This window comes from Drosophila gunungcola, unplaced genomic scaffold (genome assembly GCF_025200985.1).
Source record: "Drosophila gunungcola strain Sukarami unplaced genomic scaffold, Dgunungcola_SK_2 000029F, whole genome shotgun sequence".
NCBI classification, from domain to species: domain Eukaryota; kingdom Metazoa; phylum Arthropoda; class Insecta; order Diptera; family Drosophilidae; genus Drosophila; species Drosophila gunungcola.
Genome location: NW_026453207.1, coordinates 729,307 through 753,897, shown reverse-complemented (window position 1 = coordinate 753,897; position 24,591 = coordinate 729,307). Strand labels below are relative to the sequence as shown.

Sequence of the window (24,591 nt, the reverse complement as noted above, 5' to 3'; positions counted from 1 at the left end):
ATTATTAGAACTTCCTTTGGCCGAAGCTTCTCTGCTTGTAGTAGGTAGCTGATGTTTGGGAAAGGTTTCTAAGTAGCAACTGGCCGTGTCAGGATGTTGCTATCAGATATGTACAGGCATTAAAATACATCGTCTTATACTTACTCTCTTCCTCTCTCTAACTTCATTTTTATGCTCTTTATCAGCGTGGATTTTTTTTTTCAAAATCTTCTAGCAATCAAGAAATTCTCTTCTGGTCACGATCTTTAGCCTAGCTGTACTAGTGCGTTGTGTAAGCCACTGTGCAAACTATTTCAGATCTCCTTTAATAGTTATTTTTACCTGAAGTATGAAAGGAATTTTTTATCATTCCTCTGCATAATAGGGTATCAAATCTGACATTCAAAACTATCGCGGGCTTGCAAAGCTTAGTGCGATTCCCAAGTTTTTCAGCTTATAAGCTTATTAGCGCTATGCTACCACTGGCGCTCTATAATGTCCTCCATACAACATGGCTTTATGAAAGGCACGTTATTAAGGAATCTAACAAAGAAAAAATTCGGCTTTTGGTGCACCCTTTCTGAGGCAGTTCAAAGTTGGTAGTCATGAGTTCTTAGGTAGTCAATCCATAGGAGTCGCCTGTGTTTATCGCGGTCTAGATCTCAAAGGTCCGCCAGCTATCGTCTGCGGAGACATGTCTAGCCAGACTGTACGTATGTGGAAGTAAGAAATCTATGTATTGATTTGGAATGTTACAAATCGTGTCTTAGAATAGAATTAAGACGCTTGTGTTGAAGCAGCCCCTTTCTACTAACATAATTTATTAGTCGCCTGTCATAAACAGGTTGTTCAATTAACGAGATTTTGTAGACAGTTCCAAGATTTGTCTGGCTTTGTGGGCGCAGTACATTTTGGCGTCAATCAAAGGTTGGCTAGAGCTGAATTGAGGATACTTCAGGAAGTAAGCCAAACGTTTTGAGCCGGGGCAATGCAGGTTTAAGGGTAAGCTTTTACATGGGACTGCGGTCTACAGAGCCATTGGTCTATGGTTAAAGCCACAGCTCTTCTCACATTGGCAAAGGTAAGCAAAAATTTTAAAATGCTTAAGCTAACATAAGCACATGGTAATCAATTATTTGGGTATCACATAAAATATTGTTGTTTCTAGCTGGTTCCAAATAACATAAAATATATTCCAGCTCGATTTGTCATGCTCACCAGGGTGTTGTATTCACTCCGAGGATTTTTCCTAAAGGCTTTCAGTCTCGCAGTAATTTCGACTATCTCAGTTGATAAATTCCTTGATAAACCCTCGAAAGGCCCACCCGTTTCTATTTTAAAGATGCTGACAGGGATTCTATTGTCCTTAAACGACTTTTTGACCACATGGTATACACTACTATCAACCACAGTACACAGTGGATGCAGATATTAGTAAAGCATTTAGTTGCCCAAATCGGCGGAGTACAGGAAACACATTTCATGGTTTCAGCTTGACAAGAGGCATCAGGCAAACCGCGGCCAGGCCCAGGCAAGATGATTGAATCATTAATCCCAGTAGAAGTCATTGTACTATAATCATCATCAGACAAAATAGAAAAGCTACTCTTATTCCATAAGTAGGTAGACTCTCTTTCTTTTTAAGGAGGATTTTGAATGATCATATTAGATGCGGCAGTTAAGGAATTTCATGATCGCCAAAAGGGAGCAGTAGTAATAACTTATTGGTACTAACACCGGTTTCATCAATTTCATCTTTTCTTGAGGTTATTTACCTGGGTGATGCGCTCTTCATCAGCAGCGTTCTAAAAAATCCAATTGTAAGTAAATTTTGCAAAGTCGGAACAGATTCGGTTTTAGTCACTTTAAAGGGTGAAAATGAGCATGTACCCGGATCGAAAGGATCATCAAACTGTTCACGATTCTTTTAAATGACAGGAAACAGTTGTGCTTGAATTGCTTCGCAAGAATGCAATGATTCTCGTGATAACAGCAGTGTACTTTTAACTAGATTTTGATTTAATAGCAGTTAGTGCTGGGACTTTTCTATTTGGTCTTTATCGGATTAGGGTTTTTTTCAGAACCCCATTTTAATAATTTATTTAATTTTGTTTATTTTAACATTCAGATACAAGTCTTGTTGTCAATTTCAATTATCATGTAAAAATTAAGTTAATTTATATAATTAATTTTGATTTCCAATTGTATACAAAATTTTTTTTTCTAAGATAATTTATGAAGTATTTAAAGTATGGAGATAATTTTATAAGGTCAGACTTGCTAACGCGTCTGCAATTTTATTCAGTCAAACCAACACAACACGTATTGAACAACTTTTAAATTAGCAAATAATTCAATTATAAATAATTATTTGTGCTAAAAAATTGTATTAATGGCAGTTTAGTGTGGTAGGCACCCCACGCAGACCATTGGTATTTCGAAACGGATTTCTTGGAAATTTCGGAAATTTTTTTATTCCCGAATTTTCTACGTTATTCACGATCAAACAGAAAGTTAAGCGAAAATAAACTGTCTGTCGTTGTCGTACTTTCACGCGGAGAAAACATTTCATATTAAACCAAATATTTCGATTGCTAAAACTACTTAGAGGCGTTTGGTGAGGTTCCATTGTGATTTGGCATAAATGCCAATAGGGTTTCCACTCCTGTATCAGAATACCGCACTTATGCAGTGAACGCTGGCAACGAAGTTTACAAAGAATTAACCTTTTTATTTGGTTTCTTTTGCTGACTTTTTAAACATTGCTTTTTTAATTATTAAAGAAACATATGTCTGCACCTGTTTCAACTAGTAGTGAATATAATTTATTTGTTTGTTAATTTTTAAGTGAAACAAATAGATTGAATTTCAGGTCTATAGAGTGAACCGTTGTTTTACTGTTTTTTGTATCTTAAAGGGTATCTATTAGTGTCTATTAGCCAGATAAAGATGGAGAAAAAGTGCGTCAAAGCGAATAATTTTAAAAAATTTTGATTTTCACCGACGTTTACTCGATGTTTACTTGATATTAACTTGAAATGTGTCTTATCGACATACTATCGTGGGAAACTATCACCACTAACGACCGAAAACAAGAACACAAATAGCCGGTAAACATAAGAGGGAGGATTTATTTTGAAAAATCAAAACAAAGAACAGATGTTTATTCGCAAGGAAGCATGGTTTGAGTAACAGATCATAAATTATTGCTCATATAAGCTTATAGTTGGGACTATTATCTAATTTCTCTCTGTTTTTATAAATTATAACTGTAGATCGATTGACAAAATGACATGCACAGAGTATAATCTTATAGTTGGGATCATTATCCTATTTCTTATAACCTACGGGGTGGCTTGTTCATTCTTAACTTGGGAACACATTCTTAAAAAATAAGGGAGATCACAAATACCTTGATAGCACTTATCGTCAAAGACATTCTGTTACATGTGATCTGTATATAAATAATTGTGTGTTGTCTTTAGTGGCTGCTATGTTTATCTCACATATGTACTTATATTTATACGTTTTCACAATCTAAAATTTTAAAAATTGACATATATAGTACAAAAGTTAATAAATACAAACATTTACTTACACTTACGCTTAAATACTTAAGCCATTTTTAAGCGGCCTCCAAAAGTGATGGCTTAAAATTGCCTATTTACATTTACGTATTGCATATAAATTATTTAAATGTCCGTGCCGGCTGGAGGCTCCTCCGTGGCAGGGGTAGAGCCGCTAGGTATTATACCCGTGGGGGGCTGGCAGTAAGATACTGCCGCTGGTTGAGTATTGGTGACCACCAAAGCTGGCAACTACTGGGGAGTCGGGTGGTCGCTTCGACTCCTTACTTCTTCCGAAGGTATGGTGGGAGATACTTATCTCCGTTGTCACGGCCCTTTAGGCACGATAACCAAATTCAATAATCAGAATCAATTTAACGGCTAAGGCCGGAGTTTTATGACCGAGCTAGTGCTCTTTATTTCAAATCCAAATTAAAACTAATCTTAAGATTGAACAAAAGCTCATGCATAGCCGGATGCCCGTGGCAGACCGCTGACCTTGCACATTTTGCAGAAGTCATACGATCGCTGTCAGCCAATGAAAAGGAGCCACGGCTAGGAATGGCACAATGTGCTGGCTCAGCTCTAGGGCCAATAAGGTGGACCCAATTTAGGGTGGACCATGCATGAGGGAGAAGTGTAATAATAATAATAATAATAATAATAATAATAATAATAATAATAATAATAATAATAATAATAATAATAATAATAATAATAATAATAATAATAATAATAATAATAATAATAATAATAATAATAATAATAATAATAATAATAATAATAATAATAATAAAAAGTGATTAATACTAGAGAATGATAAACATGATAAATGATTAATATAAATACAGGAATAAGAACGCGCGCCTTTAGCTATCAAACTTATATATTCGTTGCTCTTGGTTATCGGTCAGTGTATCATTCTCCGTTAGCATTTGCATAGGATTAGAGCCGCTACCCGCGGTCACAGACACACACAGCGACACCGCTACCGCTATATCCAGTTATGTATCTCTGGTCGTTTTCGTTCTCGATCGCTGCAGCAGTGCAATTTTCGGTCTGCTTAAACGTTTGTTCGTTTTGAACTTTAACGTTAGCTACAGTGCGTGCGTGCGGCATATCACTGTCGCTGGGTTTATATACAAAATATAAAAACCCTATTTAGTTTCATTTTTTTTTTTTTAGATTATTCAACAAAACTGCACTGAAGGTTCTTAAACTGCTGATGGTTTGAAAGTGTCTTTATTGACCGCCAAATCGAAAGTAACTTACCTTTTAGCAGATCTCTATAATCGTGTGAGTCCATTGCTAAATTGTCCCATTGAGAATGTGCATGCGCTGCTTTCGCTGCAAGCCGCAACTCTTGACGAAAATTATGGGGATCTTGCCAGCAGATAGACTTCGAGTTCTCCGCCCGTTCAATATTTGTGGCGTTGATTTTCGTGGTCCCTTCAGCACAACGTATCGTATCCGTGGTAAGCCACCGTACAAGTCGTACGTGGCTTTGTTCGTCTGTTTTGCGTCCAAAGCGGTCCACTTAGAATTAGTGTCTGACCTAACCACTGATGCGTTCTTGTTGGCATTTCAAAGGCTCGTGAGTTTTAATACAAACTAGTATTACATTTTCAGCAGGCTTTCATCTTGAATCGAGCAAGTCGAACACAGGCTCTGCTTTAAAAAATCCATAGCATCCGATAACTTCTGAATGTCTTTTGTTTTTTTTTTTTTAGTATGACTCTCATATAATTAGGGAGTTTGAGTTTTGTCGGACAGATTGGCCTTCAGCTTGAAGGGGGTTTTCTACTCACAAGGCGAGAAATTAAGTAATTAGTTAGGAAACTTTTTACAAAAGTTGTACTGCATAGATTTGAAATTTTTTTTATTATTATTTGAAGATATAAACATACTAAACATATTTTAACTTGTAATTTTTTTTTACATAGACTATGTTTTCCGGAGCAAGTTTTTATTTTATTTTTCATTCAGCAAAAATTATGCAACAATAAGTAAAAAATTTAATTATTTACGTAATTTTTTGACCTACTAGGGGCTATAAAAACCGAACAAAAAAATATCAACAAATCGGACAAGGTCTTCTATAAAAAGTCTTACTCGGCACCTAAAAAATCATCACTTTCAGAAAAACGCGTTTAAATGTAAATTACGGAGTATAACTTGATTGGAATAGGTTCCTTACGGCTAGTAGGAACATGCGGAAAAATATTATTTTGACAAAATCCTTTTTGCAGTGCATTCCCAGAAACATATGGAATAATATAATGAATTTTTAAAGAAATCGATTTTTGAAACTGCGAAAGTAGAAGATGTATATTCGCTTCATTTATTGTGTCAATAAAATATTTTATTTGCATGACCCAATCAATATTTAGAACATAAAGTATAATCGTTGGTGGCTTAAATAAGGAGGTATAAGTTCCATTATTATATTAGTGCCATTCATACATTGTTGTTTAGCTTTATGTTCCTACTCCGACAGAACCGCCATATTTAAATTTTTCTAATCTCCGCAACTTCGTTCCATAAACATACCTATTTACTTATATTAATCCACACAGTTATTTACGACTAACATAAGTACGCATAAAATTTCTCCAGTTTCTCCACCACTGCTCAGTTCCAACTAAAATAAAAAAATTTTTAGGCCACACAAAAATTTTTCTTTTGGCAATTATTCAGATAAAGAAAATACCGTTTCCGTAATGTATCCACAAATACCAGTGCTGCCGTTTTTTATTACGGCCTCGAACTGGTTTCTAACTTGAAAGTTGTATTATATTCTGGTCCACAGTAAAAAAACGATATAAAATATTCACCAAAAAAAAGTAATTCTAAAAATCGAATTTTAATCTTCGTGGTTAATTGTTATAAATAAATGTCAGTCCACCACGGTATCTTTTGTGTCAACCGCAGATTAAAATAAGGCACTTCCGAAGTTTGAGCCACTTTCAGATCAGCGTCAACAATCCTTCAGCTACTGCACATTCCTTATCTTCCTGCTAGATTCGCCGTTCTTAACTTTTTTGCTGTACATAACAAAATTTAAATAAGTAAAGATTTGGTCTCTTTCGGTTTCTGCAAAGAAGAATGGAAACCAACATTAACAACACGTGCTATGGTCAAGTGCTTCGACTATTAATCAGCTAACCAATTTCAAAATAAATAGGCCCCCAAGAAACCGTCTACTGAACTGCTAGATCAACTATACAAGCTAGAAGCAAGCGCCACTTCCGCCTCCGTCTTTCGATACCTATTCAATATGTTAAACTATTTTACCCTTGCAGAGGGTATTGAACTATCAGTCAAAAGTTTGCAGCGCAGCGGTGGATACATTTCCGATCCCATAAAATATATATGGGAACGTTCAAAAAATTCAGCGAAAATCGATATACGTAGGTATATACTGTTTTGTTGTAAATAATAGTAGTAGTGTGTGTTCTTTATTTATAAAAAATACATTGAGGAAACGGAATTAGAAATTTACAATTAAAGTGATTTACATATATTTTTACAAACAAATAAAGGAGTAGATAAATATCGACTTGGTTATCTTAACCGTCCGTCGATCACCGCTTTCCCTAGTCAAAACTGACTGAGTGTAATACACCTGACTTTCTGGGTCTTCCCCAGATATCAGACCGTTCCACCATACAGTTTAAACCTAGTTTAGCGCCGTTACTATAAATATTTAAAGTTCTTCAATCAAAATGTTGCTACGATTTTTGAGTGCCTGGCTGATGTAGTTGAAAAGAGCCGAACAACAGTGCCCATCCAGTGCGGTGTACACATCCTGCGGTTGCTTATGCGCGTTCCCAAAATTCAGCAACCGGATTTCCCGCAAAATGGGACAGAATCCTATAATGTGCACAATGTTTTCCTGCTCTTTTTTGTTGCAGATCGGGCACACAGTGTCGCTGGTTGTCACGTTTGGTATAAAGCATAATGGGAGAATTTCTTCTCTGGCCATGAAAATTGTGCGGATATTCTCCACAGAGAAAGCGTCGGTAAAGTAATTACAAGCGCCCATATCATATTCAAGATATCTATGAGTCAGACGAGTCGCACTGCTCCTTTATTCCGATTTGAACTGAGTCCTGTAGGTTTCGACCATTTTTAAGAATATTCTTTCCGACCATTGCGGCCACTGTGAAGGGTCACCCAACTGAAGTCTATCACCATGGGTCTCCGACAGCGTATTCCATTCTACGACCCATTGCTTTCATTCCTGCAGCACATAATTGGCTAGGATATATGGCAGTCTATGTTCGGGCATACTTACAACCTTTGAACATACCTGAACTGCATATAAGCTGTAAAAATATGCAGCGGCGACAGGCCAGTTTCGAGGTATAGCATCCCATTAGGGGTAAATCTTGGCAGGCGAAAAATCTTGTTTAGGAAGAATCTTAACAGGCTTTCGACTTCTTCATAAGGAAGATACCCCAGACCTGCGCACCGTAACAAAGGATTGACCTTGTACTTGCTACTCATGGGAACAGTATTTTTTACCCAACAGCGATTTCCATGTGCAATTTATGGCCAGTTTTGCGTCTCTAAGTTTCTCCTGTAAATGGTGGCTAAATCGCCGGTTGTGATTAATCCAGACTCCCAAATATTTATAGGACTTCAAAATTTAAAGCTTCAGTGGGTACTCGCCCTCGCCAGTGCTTTTTAAAAATTAGAACTTTCGACTTCTCAGTATTTACATGCAGTCCCCACAACAGGCAGTATGTACATCGAGCTTCTTTGTGAGCCCAAGCTTCTTCAAATGGTTTTAATTGGTTTGCTGACTTATGCCCAGCTCTTGGCCGTTGCTGACATTAGATATTTTGTACGTTGAAGGTGCAATCGTCAGGACTTTTTTATCTCGTGTTTTTGTTTGATATCAGAGGTATTTGTTTGAAACATTGTCAGAATACCCCAATATTAATACCATGATTGTATTGTATTTTAACAAACAACGTTTGGCAAGACTTTACAGCTTAACCAAAAAGAAGGGAAGCAAACTTCTGCAAGCCGAAGTTTATATAAACTTACAGCTATTCCAACAATGAAGTATATTTAAAAACAACAAAATTCCGATTTTTTTGCTTCTATGTCTTACAAGCAGCTATAAGATATCGTCCGATTTTTATAAAATATGAACGATGTTCTGAAACAATAAACAGCGAAGTAATAATTTTTTCATATTCCCGATTTATCTCATTGGAGCTGTATGATGTAGTCGTCCGATCCGTCTCGTTTGAACTACTACTATTAGCCTTAAAACTGATAGGCTGATTTGCGTAAAAACAAGTGGACAAACAGACGCACATGGCTAGATCGACTTTCCTAGTGATGCTGATAGGTTCGGTAATGTGTCCTTTTGCCTGAAATTATAATACCATTTTTAACTAGAAAGATGTCTGGCTCCCAAAAGAACATTCAACTTGTCAGAACTTCGTTTTTTTTAAGGTATTTGCTTACATCTTGCTCACTTTTTTGCAGAGTATCTAGTAGTTTTAAATTAATTTTTTAAAAAATAATACATACTTTACAAATATTTAGTGAACATTTTCTTCCATTAGCCTGAAACCAATTTTTTTATAAAATTTTTCTCATTAAATTGATGGTACATACTTTTAGGAGTGAATACTTGTAGCGTTAACTGATCTAAGCTTTAAAAAAATTCAGTTTTTGTTGCTTAATAACTTTCCAAAAGATTCATGCACAAAAATTTTTTGTATATTAACAGTTGAGGAGTCTCAAGGGCTACAAAAGTTAAACATAAATCGGCTCTAACAATTTTTATTTATTTGCAAAAAGTTAAAAAAAAAAAGAAAAATATGTAACAATTTTGTAACTATTTTATTTAGAGCAACAATATTTTGCCTAGTAAATAGCATTACTGTTTGTCAGTTTGAAAAAATGTTAAGGACTTGTTGTAGAATTCAGGAATAATTTTCAGAAAAAATTTTCTTTTGGGTATATCCAAAAAAAGTATTGTTTAATACATTTTGAACGGAGCGTCGGATCCACGCAGATTTGGTGTCATTCGACAAGAATTTTCAACAAAATTTAAACTTTGCTAAAAAAATCAAATATTTTGACAGCCCGCGCTCAAGAAATCTACCTACGAAATTTTTTAGTATGTCACTTTACCGCACTTTCTGCTGATCCAACTAATTTTCCTAAAATGTTGGTATGCAACCCATTTTCATTTAGCAATAACTTTCGAATTCTGTATTACTCGTTACGATCGGACAATCAGCAGATTTTCAGTTCTGTGGCTATATACAGTAGTCTCTTAAGCACACGCTCTTGGTGCTCATCTTCACTACATGTATTGTCGTCCATAGTGATAATACGAACTTTAAAGAAGAAATTCCCTTTTCTATTTATACCTATGATACCATTTTCAATTTTGGTTTTCTCTATGCCATCAAAAAGCTAAAGCTACATAATGAATTCCTCTATTTCCTTTCGAATTCGGTTAAGTGCGTGTAGTCCATTTTTTTTGGCACCCCGCTTGGATTCACTCAACCAGCCATTTTCTATCGTTTAAAAATACTGGAAATAATCAAAGAGGTAGGAACGGAAGCGGGTCGTTAATAGGTACTTGGAAACACTTATATGGGAAGTCCTACCCAACCTGCCATATAGCCAAGACATTACTCATTCCGATTACCATCTGTTCTGATCGATGGCTTGTGGCCTGGTAGACCAGAACATCTCCAACTATTCATGAAGTCAAAGGAAGGATGGACTTATGGATATTAGAAAAAGCCCAGATTTATTTCGACGCGGAATCCGACATTTTTCAGAAAGACGGCGAAAAGTAGTGGCTAGCGATGAACAAAACTTTGAAGCGTAATTATATAATCAATTTTTCAAAATAAAGCTTAAGCTTTCGGAAAAAATAAGCACGAACTATATACAATATATAGCGACTGCGGCACGAATTTCGTTGGCGCAAAACGGAAGCTGCAATCAGACAAGTTGGCGTATAAGATGTACAAAGAAAAAACGATTCTTGTAGGCTGACAGATGATGGCATCTTTGGGGGATTATGCGAAGCGGGTGTTAAGTAAATTGAAACACCACTTAAAAGGGACAGTGGTAATCGTACGCTCACATACGAGGAGTAAGCCACAGTGGTAGCTTAAAAATAAGCTTAATAGAATTTAAGCCCATTATGTCCTCTAAGCAATGAGCAGGAAGATCTGATGATATTAGCTCCCGGTCACTTCGTAAGTTTGGATTCTTTACTCGCTCTGCCAAAAGAACAATTGGAAAACTAAGCGTCACCAAAAGATGAGACACTGCCAACATTTAGTTCGGCAATTCTGTATTCGCTGATTTTCGGATTACTTATCGCTTTTACAACGGAGAAGATGAACGGTGGGCGTCCAATCTTTTAACTATTGGTCAGATGGTTTTAGTTCGAGTTGTAAAACTTAAGCCACAAGGTGGTAAAGTTGTGTCCTCTACCTATCCAAGAAAACTTGCTGAATCATGATATTATCCCTTCACAACAAGTTTAAGTTGCACTTTCTTTTTCCAGCGTTTTAGTCTTTAAGATCTTTGGACCTAAGGCTATGGACCATCATTAAGGGATATTCAAATATATCATGCTTGGGGATAATGTTTGGCCTGCACAGCTATAGACATTCATGTATGTCCCTTATTCTCTCTCAATACGTATTCACGAGAAAAACAACCACTTTTTGCTTATATACTATTTAACTGCAGCATCGTCGGTAATGAAGTGTAAGCCGATTTAAAAAAAAATAAGTCTGCGAGCCACAGGCACCAGAAGTAGACGCACCCTCTGTGCTTTATCTTTGAGTAAATAATTTTAAATATTCAAATATATATTGTCACATTTTGCAACCGCTTCATCCTTTGTTTGGAACACTGTGGTCAGTTGGATATTCGTGAAACAAGGTTTTATATGCAGTTCATAAGCTTTCGGGTCCGCTTTATCGACCTTATCACACTCACATTATAAACCACATGTTTAAAATTTTCGAGAGTCCGCGTTCCGCTTACATGACTGACTTGTTCAGCAAAATTACGACGCCGTTGGCATTACGGAGATTTCCGGTATTTTCAGAACTGTCGACTCGGCGCTGCCAACCTCTGCAAAACGAAAGCAGTTTGGGACTTAGGTTTCTTACTGAAATTTCCATTATGTTTTTTATCAATTGTTATTTTAAACTAAGGTGTATAATACTGCTACTATTTCTGTCTTTTTTTGTTTGCAGGATTCTTCAAATAAATATCACACTTTTCTATCATTCTACAGACATTTTCTCATTGAAGGCGTACATTAAAGTTACTATGAAGTTCATAATCGAAGTATTGAGATTATTTATAAGGAAGCCATCTTCGGGCGAAACACTCAGAGCTTGGATACTTTCTGCTCTTATGGTACATGGAGCAGTAGCTGGAAACCCCGATGCAAAACGGTTATATGATGACCTCTTGAGCAACTATAACAAATTAGTTCGGCCTGTTGTTAATACCACTGATGTTCTTAAAGTTTGCATAAAATTAAAGCTTTCGCAGCTTATAGATGTGGTAAGTTTAAGCTAGGGCTTATTAATTATTGTTATTACAAATTATGATTTAGGAATTGTGACCTAAACGGGTTCCACCCTATTAGAATTTAGAATTTTTAGAACTCTTAGACGTAATATTACTCTTGCATCTATTGCAAAAGTTACACATTTTTTAAAACCACTTTCTATGTCTAAGCGAATATGTTTAAAAATACTGAATTATATAAATAGTTTTCCGATTTTAGCAAATTTATGACCATAATTCTTAAGTACAGGGTAGCCCATATAGCGCTTGCTTTTTTGAAATGACAATAAAATAACCGGTAAATATTTTTCAAACATTTTGTTTGTCATTTAATAGTTCAACATTTTTATTTACTTGTCGAAGACCACTTTATTCATATGAATATTCTTAGCAAGTTTATGACCATAATTCTTAAGTACAGGTAACCCATCTAGCGCTTGCTTTTTTAAAATGACAATAAATAACCGGTAAATATTTTTTAAAAAATTTTGTTTGTCATTTAATAGTTCAACATTTTATTTATTTGTGGAAGACCACTCTATTCATATAGCTGCCTCCGGAGACCATGTAGTAGGTCATCCGATACACCCAATTTTTCAGTAAACTTTCGGTAGTATGGTTCTCAATGGCCTCAATGGCTACTTCAATCTCGTGCTTTAGGACGTCAATCGTGTCTAAATAGTTGGCATAGAACTTGACCTTGACGGCACCCCACACAAATTGGCGATCTGTGCCTTATCTTTGAGTAAATAACCTTAAATATTAAATATATAGTAACATATCTATAATCCCACATAACTCTTGTGCTTATGTCCACATGCCCACGCACATATTCACCCTAAGTACCCCAATCGGCCAATATCTAATTGCAAATATGACCAAGTCTTAGACTAAACATCCAGAACGAATAAGCCAATATCTAATTACAAATGTACCCAAGCCTTAGATTAAACATCTAGAACGAATCAAATTACGTTATCAGTTCGTTCCCACACTTTCAGACCCTCAATGGAGAATTACCATGCGAACGAATCCCCAAGATTCTAGACTAAACAATCGGATTGAGTAGCTGGTGCATTATTAATCAACAATCCAAAGGGCAATTAGAAAACTCACTCAAATAAAGCCAACTCCACTCATAGAAAGCTCTAAAGCGCAAAACCGAGGTATGATCGTCAAAGAAGTTTAAGTAAAGAAGCGAGTTCAATTTGAGACTTGTCTTAGGACAGTCAGTTTTCTTTTAAATAAAAAATTATTGTAAGCAGTTTACAAAAAAAATAACGTTTTTTTTATGTTAAACTTATGGTTCGGAAATTTAGTTATATTTACTTTGGAACCGTTTCACCCTTCATTTGAAACACTGGGATACGTAAAGCCACTCCAAGAAACAACGCTTTTTATTTACTGAAGACTTAATTTACTGAAGATTTGGGCTCCGTTAATACGCTGCCAGCAGCCAACACAGAGAGACTACCGCTTCTCCGTGAGAATGAAAGGATTGCAGCACTTAGAATGACATTGTAGATCACGGTTATAAACTGGTTTAATGATGCCAATCACAGGAGCAATGTTGAACACAAGACTTTAATGTCTTCATCAATACCTGCTATTTCAGCTGCCAATTTCAGATTGCTGAAAATTGCATTGGCCGTATTGCCATCATTTAATGTGCCTCTACCTCCACTTTAGGTTTGTCCACCTTAAGTCCCATCTACATTCTACATTTTGGATTTTCTTGTCCAAATTACTTTTTTTCCTTCTGCAGTATTAAGTCTGTCAGGACAGGTCAAGTTTCTAAGAGACACGCAAAAAATTTTCAAAAAAATGAATATAGGAGTGTATTGGAGTTAATCCATACTCAAAGCGTGATTTATGAACCTTAGCTTTATTTTTCTTGGTCTTAATTTTATTGAGCCAAAAATAAAATTAAAAAACAGCACAGTTATAATATTTTTTTTCATTTTTTCCAGATTGTTAATATGGAACCTTTATAATATAGTCGTCCGATAATACTCGTTTCGATTTATGCACTAGATCGATGCTGTTCAAAAATATATATACTTTATAGGGTTGGAAATTTTTCCATCACTGCGTTGCAAACATCTGACTGAAATTATATTACCCTCTATAAGGGTATCGTTCATATTCTTTCAACTTTTGTTTCTGAATACCCGGTGCTGCCGTCATGCCTATTTCAATTAAAAAATAGGTACCAAACGGTCTCGTCTTTAATATCAGCGAGTTCGTAGCTTTCATGGTTTCATTTTTCAAACAATTTTGTAAAAGTCTAGGTCACTGAGATTTGACTCGGAGCGGGGTCTTGAAACCAATCCTTGTTAAGCTTCGACGGATACTGTGAAGGATAATGAAGATGTTGCTCCTCCTTCTATATTTTTAAATGCCAATAATAGTATACGTTGCAAAAGCACATCTGGCCACCATAGTGTAACTACTTCAGAGTTCGTTAGTCAAAATGTTTGGAATTAAATCTGTTAAGCGCATTAGAAAGAGCAGTGAGCATTCCGTCACTGTAGACAATGGAAACAATGTCTCCACTGACTCTACGTTTGGACTGATTGCTGAAAAGTTTTTTTTTCGCCTCACGTTGTCGTAAGTGACCCACTTTTCATCACCAGTCACCATCCGCTTAAAAAACGTTTCGGTTTTGATGCGATTCAAAGCAATTCGCAGATCGAAATTCGGTCCAAAAGGTTTTTTTTTATTTATTTTGATTTCGCCATTTGTCAAAAAAAATTTTAAAATATAGCAAATTTTTTTATTGCCCATCTCGAAATTTATCGAGCTCTCAAAGCGTTTGTGTTATCGGTCACAAATTTTTTCTAAGAAGCTTTTATAGTACGAAAGATCAACTTTCTAACGCATCCTACTAAAATTAAATCAGACTTATACAACGCGAGATACAGATTACTAAAGTCATATATTGTTCAAAAAATGGATTACTTTTTACTTGACCTAATTTATACAACCCTCACGACAAGGAAAATGGTTACAGGCCTAGGTTACCTTTAATCGATCTTGAATCCTCGCCCAAGAATGTGAAAGTATATGACATTAAGACGCAGGCCTACCAGTCGGTCACAATTGTCCCTTCTGTGGGACTTGATGACGTCGCCAAATGTTATAATTGTCAAGAATTTGGGCACAACAAATTCACTGATTTGGGCCTCCATACTGTTTGCCCTGCTACTTTTTAAGTAGTATTTCAGAGCCTCGATTGCGGTGAAAACCACAGTGCTGGTCTTCGAAAATTCCCGGCTTTTCTAGAGGCTATTTCTCGAGTGGCCCGTTAATCCCGATAGCCAGCCAGCCGCTTCGCGCAGTCTCAATGCAGTGGTCGTAGTGTACATGTCAGCAAGCAGGTCTAGGGGACGAAGTTAAGTAGGGGAGTGTGCTGGGTAAGTTGGTAAGAGTCTTTAGGGAGGTAGAGTGTCCCGTTAGCCAGGTACGCTTCGAACAGTCTCATTGCGGTTGCCAAAGCGTACCCTTTAAAAAGCAGGGACTAGTGGTTGCTAGGGTAGCAGTATGGGTGGTGAGAAGATCGCCACTAATACAGAGTTCAGCGATTCCTTTGTTGCAAGCAAACAAAGCCTTGGCTGCTTTGCTTGTGCGGTCTCCTATTTTTTTATTATTTTATTTTTTTATTGATACGGTTTTTTATTTATTGAATCTTATTTCTTAGAGACTTACGACAATTAGGCAAATCTTAATCAAATATAATTATTTAGTTAATTTCAATTAATTATTCGAAAAACAGCCCTACTGTTCTTGGTTGGTGCGTAGGTTTCTTCGACGGACTCGTGTCTGGCTGGGGTTCCTAATTAAGGACTGCGCAAGCTTTTACCTGATCATTTTCGTCTTCAACGGATCCTTAACTTAACTTTATACTCCAGTTTTAAATTTCAGTAGATTTCTTTTATTTTTAATATGGTTCTGCCAAGTAAGCCGTCTATCCAACAGCACAAGATATGCTGATGAGTTTTTCGTTGCTGTTCCAGGGCCCTTAGATCGACATAGTATCATCAGAAAATGTTGATGTTGTCGGTAGATCTGCTGTGTAAATGATATTTAGTGCCGGTCCAAGCTACCTTGGAGTACTCCAGCTTGAATTAAATAATAATCGGAGAGAAAATCTTTGCACTGCAAAACTTATTTTTCGCAGGTATGACGTCAATACTTTATGGGTGTTCTGTGGAAGTATTATTTTCATTTTATGAATTAGTCCATACAACCAACCGGGTCAAAAGCCCGGGCGACTTCCAAAAAAAAACCGCCGAGCAATACTCTCGTCGTTCAAATGCATTTCGTATCTCAGAGGTTATCCGGTACACTTGTTCAATTGCTCCGTGTTTTTCTTCCTGATGAAAGGCAAAATTACTTGTCGACTCTTCGAGCCGCGAGCCCAATCTTCTGTATGTACATTTAAAGGTTATTCACTTTTTATTGGTGGTCATATGTCTATTTGGAGAAAGTTTCTTCATATAGGATACTTGAGCTCGAATTCTCTCTGCTCGAAGGCTAAGCAGTCCGCTCGAATGTGTGTCTTCGGCACTCTTTTTGTTATAGCAAAATCAATCAAGTCAGGCTTCTGATTAGGATCTGTGGGTCAGTATGCAGGCTTGCCCGGAGAGATAAAGTCAAGCTTATTTCGTGGTGTTATTATAGCGTTGTAAAATTTTCTTCGTTTGGGGTTGATAAGTCGAGATTGGTATTATAGTCACCAACTGCTATAAAGCAGTCACCTAATAGGTCAAAGAATTTTACTAATTTTATTTCGGAAATGGAGAAGCGCGGTGGACAGTATACAGCGGCTAGGTTTACATAACCGCTTTTGGTGTCGATATCTATTGATGTAGGAATCAGAAACAAACCAGAAGAGCAAGAAGAGAGAAACACAAGGAGTGGACGTCGGTTCTGACAACACAGACAGAGATCGCTAATGTATGCGTGAGGGTAACAGGCCAGGAACGAGAAACTCTAATTAAGTCAATCGATGCCGAAATCTCAAGCTAAGCAGTCCACAGAGACACACTCCACTTTGTAAACTCATTAAAGTTTAAAATAACACACAACACTCAGTTTGTTAATTAAGTCAAATATAAAAATAATAAATAAAGCATTAATATAATAAAACCACGTCGTCCTGGAAGTATTTCGCACTAACGGAACTCCCGGGGGCCACAAATTTGGAGGCTCAGTCGGAATATTTGGAACTAATACAAACCTAAGTCACTAAACTTAGTTGAGTGTTTAAAAACATAAGTCACTAAACTTAATCGTGTGTTAAAAAAGTGGAAAAAACTCTGTTAGTTGTCGTTGCAGACAGTTATGAACTAGAGCAAGTGTGCTGCGCAAAAAAGAAAGACAACAAATTTGCAAAGCAGGGAAGCGTGAGTGGAAACGAGACAGTAAGTTTTCGCAACATTCGAGAAGTTGTGAAATTCGTTTTTGGCGCAACGAAGGAAGTAGGCAAGAAACCGACATAGAAGGCGATTGAACAGCAAGTACCATTCTGGAGGCAGCGTAAAGACTTTGTGGTGAAAGTCAACAAGCAAAAGGCAGGATCGTTGGCGGTGGTAATCTGGACAAAGTGGAAGGCGTGGAGCAGATACGGTAGCAAGCGGATCGCAGAAGTTGTGCGTCAGGAGTAAGCGAAGAAACGGGCTTCAGGAGGCTGGTCAAAGCGAAAGAAGGAAGCGACATTGTGCACGAAAAGGCATCGGCAGTCAGAGGCCGGGTTAATCTGGAAAAGTGTTTGGAAGTGACGGGAAGAACTGCAGGAGAAGTGGTGACGGGAAGAACATTCTGCAGTATTGGTAACGCCGAGAATATTTTTGAAGCAGTATTGGTGACGACGAGAATATTTGGATCAGTATTGGTGACACGGCGAAAAGACATTTACGGTGAGGCAGCGAGACGAATCCAAAGCTGTATTGGTGACACGGCGAGAAGACATTTCTGGGCTTGCGAAAGTAAACGGTTGAAGAAATATTGGTGAGTGACAATGAAAACATCGAGAGGCGAGACAAATTTTTTTTGCAAAAAAGAGAAGTTCAGAGCAGCACTGACCAATTTCGTGTTGGAAACCTCTTGTTGGTCTGATTGGATAGTAGGAAATAATTTGAAATTTAACAGGCTGCGTGCCTGCAGTAGGACTGTTGTGTCAACAGCCAAGGAACATAGTGTTAAGGTTTGACATTCATTTCACATTCACGTAGTAAGTACAGTAAAGTAAGTTCACAGTTTGAAATTCCAGTATATATAAAAAACTTAATTTTGACGTGTAGGCGGATTTGATAAACATTTTTGTATTGTATAAGCACTATATTTTATATCCTTTTTATAATTATATTTGAGTAAAAATGAACAGGCAAGAGATTTTGGCACTGCTCGTGGCAGAATTGCGCGCTAAAGTTGTCAGAGCTAGGTCTTAGTACAACCGGCAGAAAATGCGAAATGCAACAACAATGCAAATGTCAACAGCCAAGGAACATAGTGTTAAGGTTTGACATTCATTTCACATTAACGTAGAGTAAAGTAAAGTAAAGTTCACAGTTTGAAATTCCAGTATATATAAAAAACTTAATTTTGCCGTGTAGGCGGATTTGATAAACATTTTTGTATTGTATAAGCACTATATTTTATATCCTTTTATAATTATATTTGAACAAGCAAGTGAAAATGAACAAGCAAGTGATTTTCGCACTGCTCGTGGCAGAATTGCGCGCTAAGTTGTCAGAGCTAGGTCTTAGTACAACCGGCAGAAAATGCGAAATGCAAAACAAACTACTTGCTCACTATGGTTTGCAATCTGATGAAAACGATGAAGATGCGATTGAAGTGGATGATGATGAGGATGGATCTTTTGCATCAGTGAATTCAGACAATTACCAGGCAGGTGCAGGAAATGGTAAGCGAACATAACAGTCAAATTGGAAATGCGAACACAGGTAGATCGTGGCTTACTTTAAAGGATATAGAGGGGAGTGTGTCACAGTTTTCGGGAACTGGTTCACTTGACATTAATCAGTGGATCGAGGAACTTGAGGAGTGTGCACTTACGGTTGAATGGAGTCAGTTGGAGCTGTTTATATATGCAAAACAATTACTCAGCGGAGCGGCTAAGCTTTACGTTCGTAGTCAGCGTAATATTGGCGATTGGAGCTTACTGAAAGCTGCATTGCTAGAAGAATTTGGGGTTAAAGTTTCATCGGCAGAGGCCAATTGATTTAGACGATGAAAGCTTGATCGAATACTTGGTCGACGGTATTCCAGACTCGAAGGGAAACAAGGCTTTACTTTATCAAGCCAAGAAGCTAAAGGAGCTGAAAGTTCAAATCGAGGCGTATCAGAAAATGCGAGAATCGGTGAAGCACGTCAAGTATGACTCTCACTTTTATAAAGGCGAAAAGGAGACAGTGAAAGCAGATGAGAAAGTTAGGAAATATTTTAACTGTGGTGATGAGTCTCACATCAAGAAGGATTGTCCAAAGAGAGACAACAAATGCTTTATCTGCAACCAGCCAGGACATAGAGCAGTCCAGTGCAAGGTCGAGCTAGAAGCTAAACAGGAAAAAGCAACTAATCTAGTGCAGGTGGAAGGCAGGGTGAAGCCAACAAACACGTTTACGTCTTCGGGATTGGAGTTGAAGCATGTTCCGTTTGGAAAAGTAACCTTCAAAGGATTGGTAGATACGGGAGCGGACTTGAGTTTATTGTCACGCAACGTTTTTATAAGGTTTGGAGTAGAAAACCTAACAGGAAGTGAAAAATGTTTGACAGGAATTGGGAAAAGCCAAATATTGAGTTTTGGAAGCCTGACAATACGAGTGCAGATTGATGGCATCAATCTCAACGTAGAATTCCACATTTTATCGGACGAAGACATGGCATTTGATGCCATTTTAGGTATAACTCTTCTAGATGGTGTCGATATGAAAGTGACAAAGGACGGAACCGAGTTGGTTCGAAGATCAGACTCTCGAGTCGGTAAAGGAGAATAGTTTGAAGTTCGCGAGAAAGAGAAAAACGGAAGTTCAAGCTCGGAGCTGCTGAATGAATTCCAGAGTTTGTGTATCATGACCATGGAGCAGGCAGGAAGCAAGCTATAGGTAGACGTTTCACATTTGCTACATTCTCAGAGAGGTGTTGCGAAACGTATGATAGAAGAATACAAACCAATTAGGAATGTTCACTGTCCGGTCGAGATGAAGATTTTGTTAGGCGATGATTTGCCAGTTTTTCAGCATCCTCGACGTATTGCTTTTAGTGAACAAAAGGTAGTTGATGAGCAGGTTCAGGAGTGGCTTGAACAATGGATTATCAAGCTCAGTACTTCAGAGTACGCTTCTCCGATCGTACTCGTGGTACAAAAGAACGGCCAGAAGCAATTGTGTTGCGACTATCGCAAATTGAATGAGAAAATAGTGAGGGACAATTTTTTTTATGATACAGATGGACAACGTGATTGAGAAGTTACAGGGAGCGAAAATTTTTACGACACTGGATTTGACCAACGGTTGTTTTCATGTTTCGGTAGAAGTAGACTCCCAAAAGAATACCTTAGTTGTTACACAGAACGGACAGTACGAGTTCTTGTATGTGCCGTTTGGCATTTCGAACATGCCAGCAGTTTTTACGCGTTTTATAATGGCAGTTCTCAGGGAGCTCAAAAAAAGAGGTGACGCAGGGGTTTACATGGATGACATTATCATCCCAAGCAGTGATGTCGTAGAGGGAATACAAAAGCTGCAAAGAGTTCTTGAGGTCGCTGAACAGAACGGGTAGAAAATCAATTGGACTAAGCGTCAAATTTTGCAGAGCAGTAGATTTTCTAGGATTTATTATCGAAAATGGATCGATCACACCCAGCGATGAGAAACCACAGACCGTAGCAAACTTTCCATTGCCGTCTAAGCCATACAGCGATTTCTTGGTTTGACATCATATTTTAGGAAGTTTGTGGATGTATTATCAGATTTGCTGAGAAAGGATGTAATGTTTGATTTCAAGGAGTTACAGCAGGTAGCATTCGAGCAATTAAAGGCAGCGTTGACTAGCAAACCAGTTTTGAAACTGTACAATCCTAGATTGGCTACGGAAACACACACGGATGCGTCGAAGTTTGGTTTTGGGGCAGATCTTCTACAAAAGGATCCAAAGGATGGACAGTTACACCCTGTCATGCACATGAGTAGAAAAACCAAGCCTTGTGAAGAAAAATATCACTCATACGAGTTGAAGGTCCTAGCAGTCATAGGAGCGTTAACAAAATGGCGAATTTATGTTTTGGGAACGAAGTTCAAAATCATCACGGATTATAACGCGTTCGCCATGACGATGAAAAAGAAAGAAGTTCCGTTGCGAGTGGCTAGGTGGGCAAAGATGAGGCATGTAGATGCACTGAGTCGAGTAGCTTGTTTTGTGTTGACTGACAATGTAATGCACAATTTGAAGGAAGCTCAAGGGGAAGACGAGTGGAAAAATGTAATTAGGAATCTAGTTGAAACAAAGGGGCATGAGGATTATTACATCGCCAATCAAATATTGTTTAAAACCCCAGACAGAGAGTTGATTGTAGTTCCATCTCAAATGGAGACTAAGATTATACAGATTGCTCATAAGCAAGGTCATTTTTCGGCAAAGAAAACACAGGAGGTAGTGGAGAAATACTATTTCATTCCAAAGTTGAGGGATAAAGTAGCTAAAAATGTTGGCAGCTGTGTGGAGAGCATCTTGGAAAATAGTGCAAAATCCGGAAAACAGGAAGGATCTCTAAATCCTATCGATAAGGGGGACAAACATTTAGTCACCTAGATCACCAAGAAAAGATATAATCATATCTTAGTAGTTGTCGATGCATTTTCGAAATACGTTTGGTTGTATCCAACGCGTAGTACTGGAGTCGAAAAGGTGCTAAAACAGGCAGTCCGTACTATTCGGAAATCCCTTCAAGATCATGTCAGATCGTGCAGCTTTCACATCGCATTTATTCAAGGAATACTGCGACAGAGGGAAGATACAGCATTTTTTGATCGCTACAGGTGTACCTCGAGGTAACGGGCAGGTTGAGAGAATGCATAAGATCGTGGTGCCAATGTTGTCAAAGATAAGCCTAGAAAATCCAGGAAAATTGGTACAAACACGTGGGTAGAGTGCAGCAGCTAATAAACAATATCGAGCCTAGAAGCACAACGGTAGCGCCGTTCAAGTTGCTAACAGGTGTGGACATGCGTGTAGTTGACATTGCAGAACTCAAGGAACAGGTGCAGTAGTCTTTGATAGAAGAGTTGGACGAAGAGCGTGAACAGATACGCAAACAAGCCAGGGACAACAATCAAGTTTTAAAGGAAGAGAACAGAAAAGCTTTCGATTCAAAAAGGAAAGAGGAACAGCAATACACAGTCAATGACTTAGTTGCGATTAAGCGTACTCAGTATAGGGTGGGTTTAAAGTTGAAAGGAAAATATCTTGGTCCCTATAAAGTTGTCAAAGTTCACAAGCATAGCAGGTATGATGTGGAGAAAGTGGGAGATAGCGAAGGACCTTTGAAAACATCCACATTATCTGAGTTTATGAAGGAGTTCGGGACGAATACCACGTCAGGAGGGCCGAATGTAGGAATCAGAAACAAACCAGAAGAGCAAGAAGAGAGAAACACAGGGAGTAGACGTCGGTTCTGACAACACAGACGGAGTTCGCTAATGTATGCGTGAGGGTAACAGATCAGGAACGAAAAACTCTAATAAAGTCACTCGATGCCGAAATCTCAACCTAAGCAGTCCACAGAGAAACACCCCACTTTGTAAACTCATTAAAGCTTAAAATAACACTTAACACTCAGTTTGTTAATTAAGTCAAATATAAAAATAATAAATAAAGCATTAATATAATAAAACCACGTCGTCCTGGAAGTAATTCGCACTAACGGAACTCCAGGGCCACATTGATGTTGCTTCTATAAAGGCTGTATCAATCGATAGCGTTTGGTAATGCCTGATGCGATTCTTGATCAGAACAACAGTACCCCCATTAGAATGGTTTGTCATATAAAATGTTGTTTGAGAAGAACACAAATTAACAGTTGTGGGAGTTAGTTAATTTTGTTTAAGGGGTTGGTTGCAACGCCCACCAGAATATATTTAAACTTTTTTAGTTAGCTGAAAGATAAATAAATAATCTGGCAACATTGGCATTACAACCCTTTTTTAGTCAAGATCTTATCCTCTAAAAATATCCCAAAAATAACAGAAAATGCAGAATACTATTGTGGATTTTTCGCAAGCGACGTCCACTTTTGAGCTGGCTTTTGTCTGGTCTCTTTTTCTAGAAGCTTGCTGCGAGCTTGTTGATTTGCTCTCAAAAATTATTTTAAATCAGTGTTGATCCCAACTATATACCATTTTCAAGAAGAGTTGCTGAATTGTTAAACTTAGAATTGTATCATAACCTCAAACACATTCCTGGAACTCGTGACATGTAAATTGCCAGCAGAGACACAGCTTAGCTTGTAGCCTGCCATCGTCGGCGTTACCAGCCACAGGATTGGGTATTCCACGCGTAACACAGAGTGTTTCTGTTTCCTACTAGTATTTTCCACCTGCGCATCATGGAAAAAATAACCAAGCTTAGGGGATTGCAATTTCTCCGCTTATCATCCCGCGTGGCGTGCAGCCAGGGCTGGAGTCACATACATCGAAAGTTGCGTCACCATCCCAGCCAGGGCTTGCAACGTATACGTCAGAACGCTCTGTCAGCGTGATCAATCTACGTGCAGGAATCAGGAGCAGTCACCAAACTCATTAAACGATGCCTTACAGTCTTCGATATTCATACAGCCCCATTTTGTTCTTGCTGAAGTAAATGATGTTTAAAACAAGAAAAGGAAGCAAACTTCGGAAAGCCGAAGTTCAGATACCCTTGCAGCTATTGCAAAAACTAAATATTCTTGAAAACAATTAAATTATGATTTACTTGCGTATATGTTTAAAAACAAAGAAGATATGATTTGCAGCTTAATTATTCGATAGTTCCTATGACAGCTATATTATATCGTTTTCCAATTTTAATAAAATTTAAAGCGCAATTCTAAACTGTCAAATTATTAATAAGTCAAAAAGAATTGGAACAAAAATTACAAAATAGAAAAGTTACATAAAAAAAAAGTTATATAATTTAATGGCTTCCATGGGAGCTATATGATATATTCGTCCGATTTTCTATAATATTTAACCATTACTATATTTAAAAGAACAAAAAAAAAAATTAAAAGTTATAATTTTTTTTTATTTATTTTTTCGATTGTTCCTATGGGAGCTATTCCGATCCGGCTCGTTCCGACTTTTATACTACCTGCAATAGAAACACAACTTTTGGGAATGTTTCATACAGATAGCTTTAAAACTGAAAGACTAGTTTGCGTATAAACGGACGGACAGGCGGA

The 24,591-nt window shown here is 37.5% G+C and overlaps 1 protein-coding gene across 8 annotated transcripts in view; it reads left to right on the top strand.

The window, feature by feature from the left end:
• LOC128263947 (acetylcholine receptor subunit alpha-like) overlaps window positions 1-24,591 on the top strand; it is a 609,051-nt gene that overhangs the window by 52,924 nt on the left and 531,536 nt on the right. For 7 of the 8 annotated variants that reach the window (XM_052999226.1, XM_052999227.1, XM_052999225.1 and 4 more), the window contains one exon: window positions 11,810-12,125. The exons of the other annotated variant lie outside the window; for it this stretch is intronic. In XM_052999226.1, coding sequence (XP_052855186.1) covers window positions 11,886-12,125 — 240 coding nt within the window. In that variant the 5' untranslated portion in view covers window positions 11,810-11,885. Of the gene's footprint in view, window positions 1-11,809; window positions 12,126-24,591 lie in introns of those variants that run through there. 8 annotated transcript variants of the gene reach the window in all.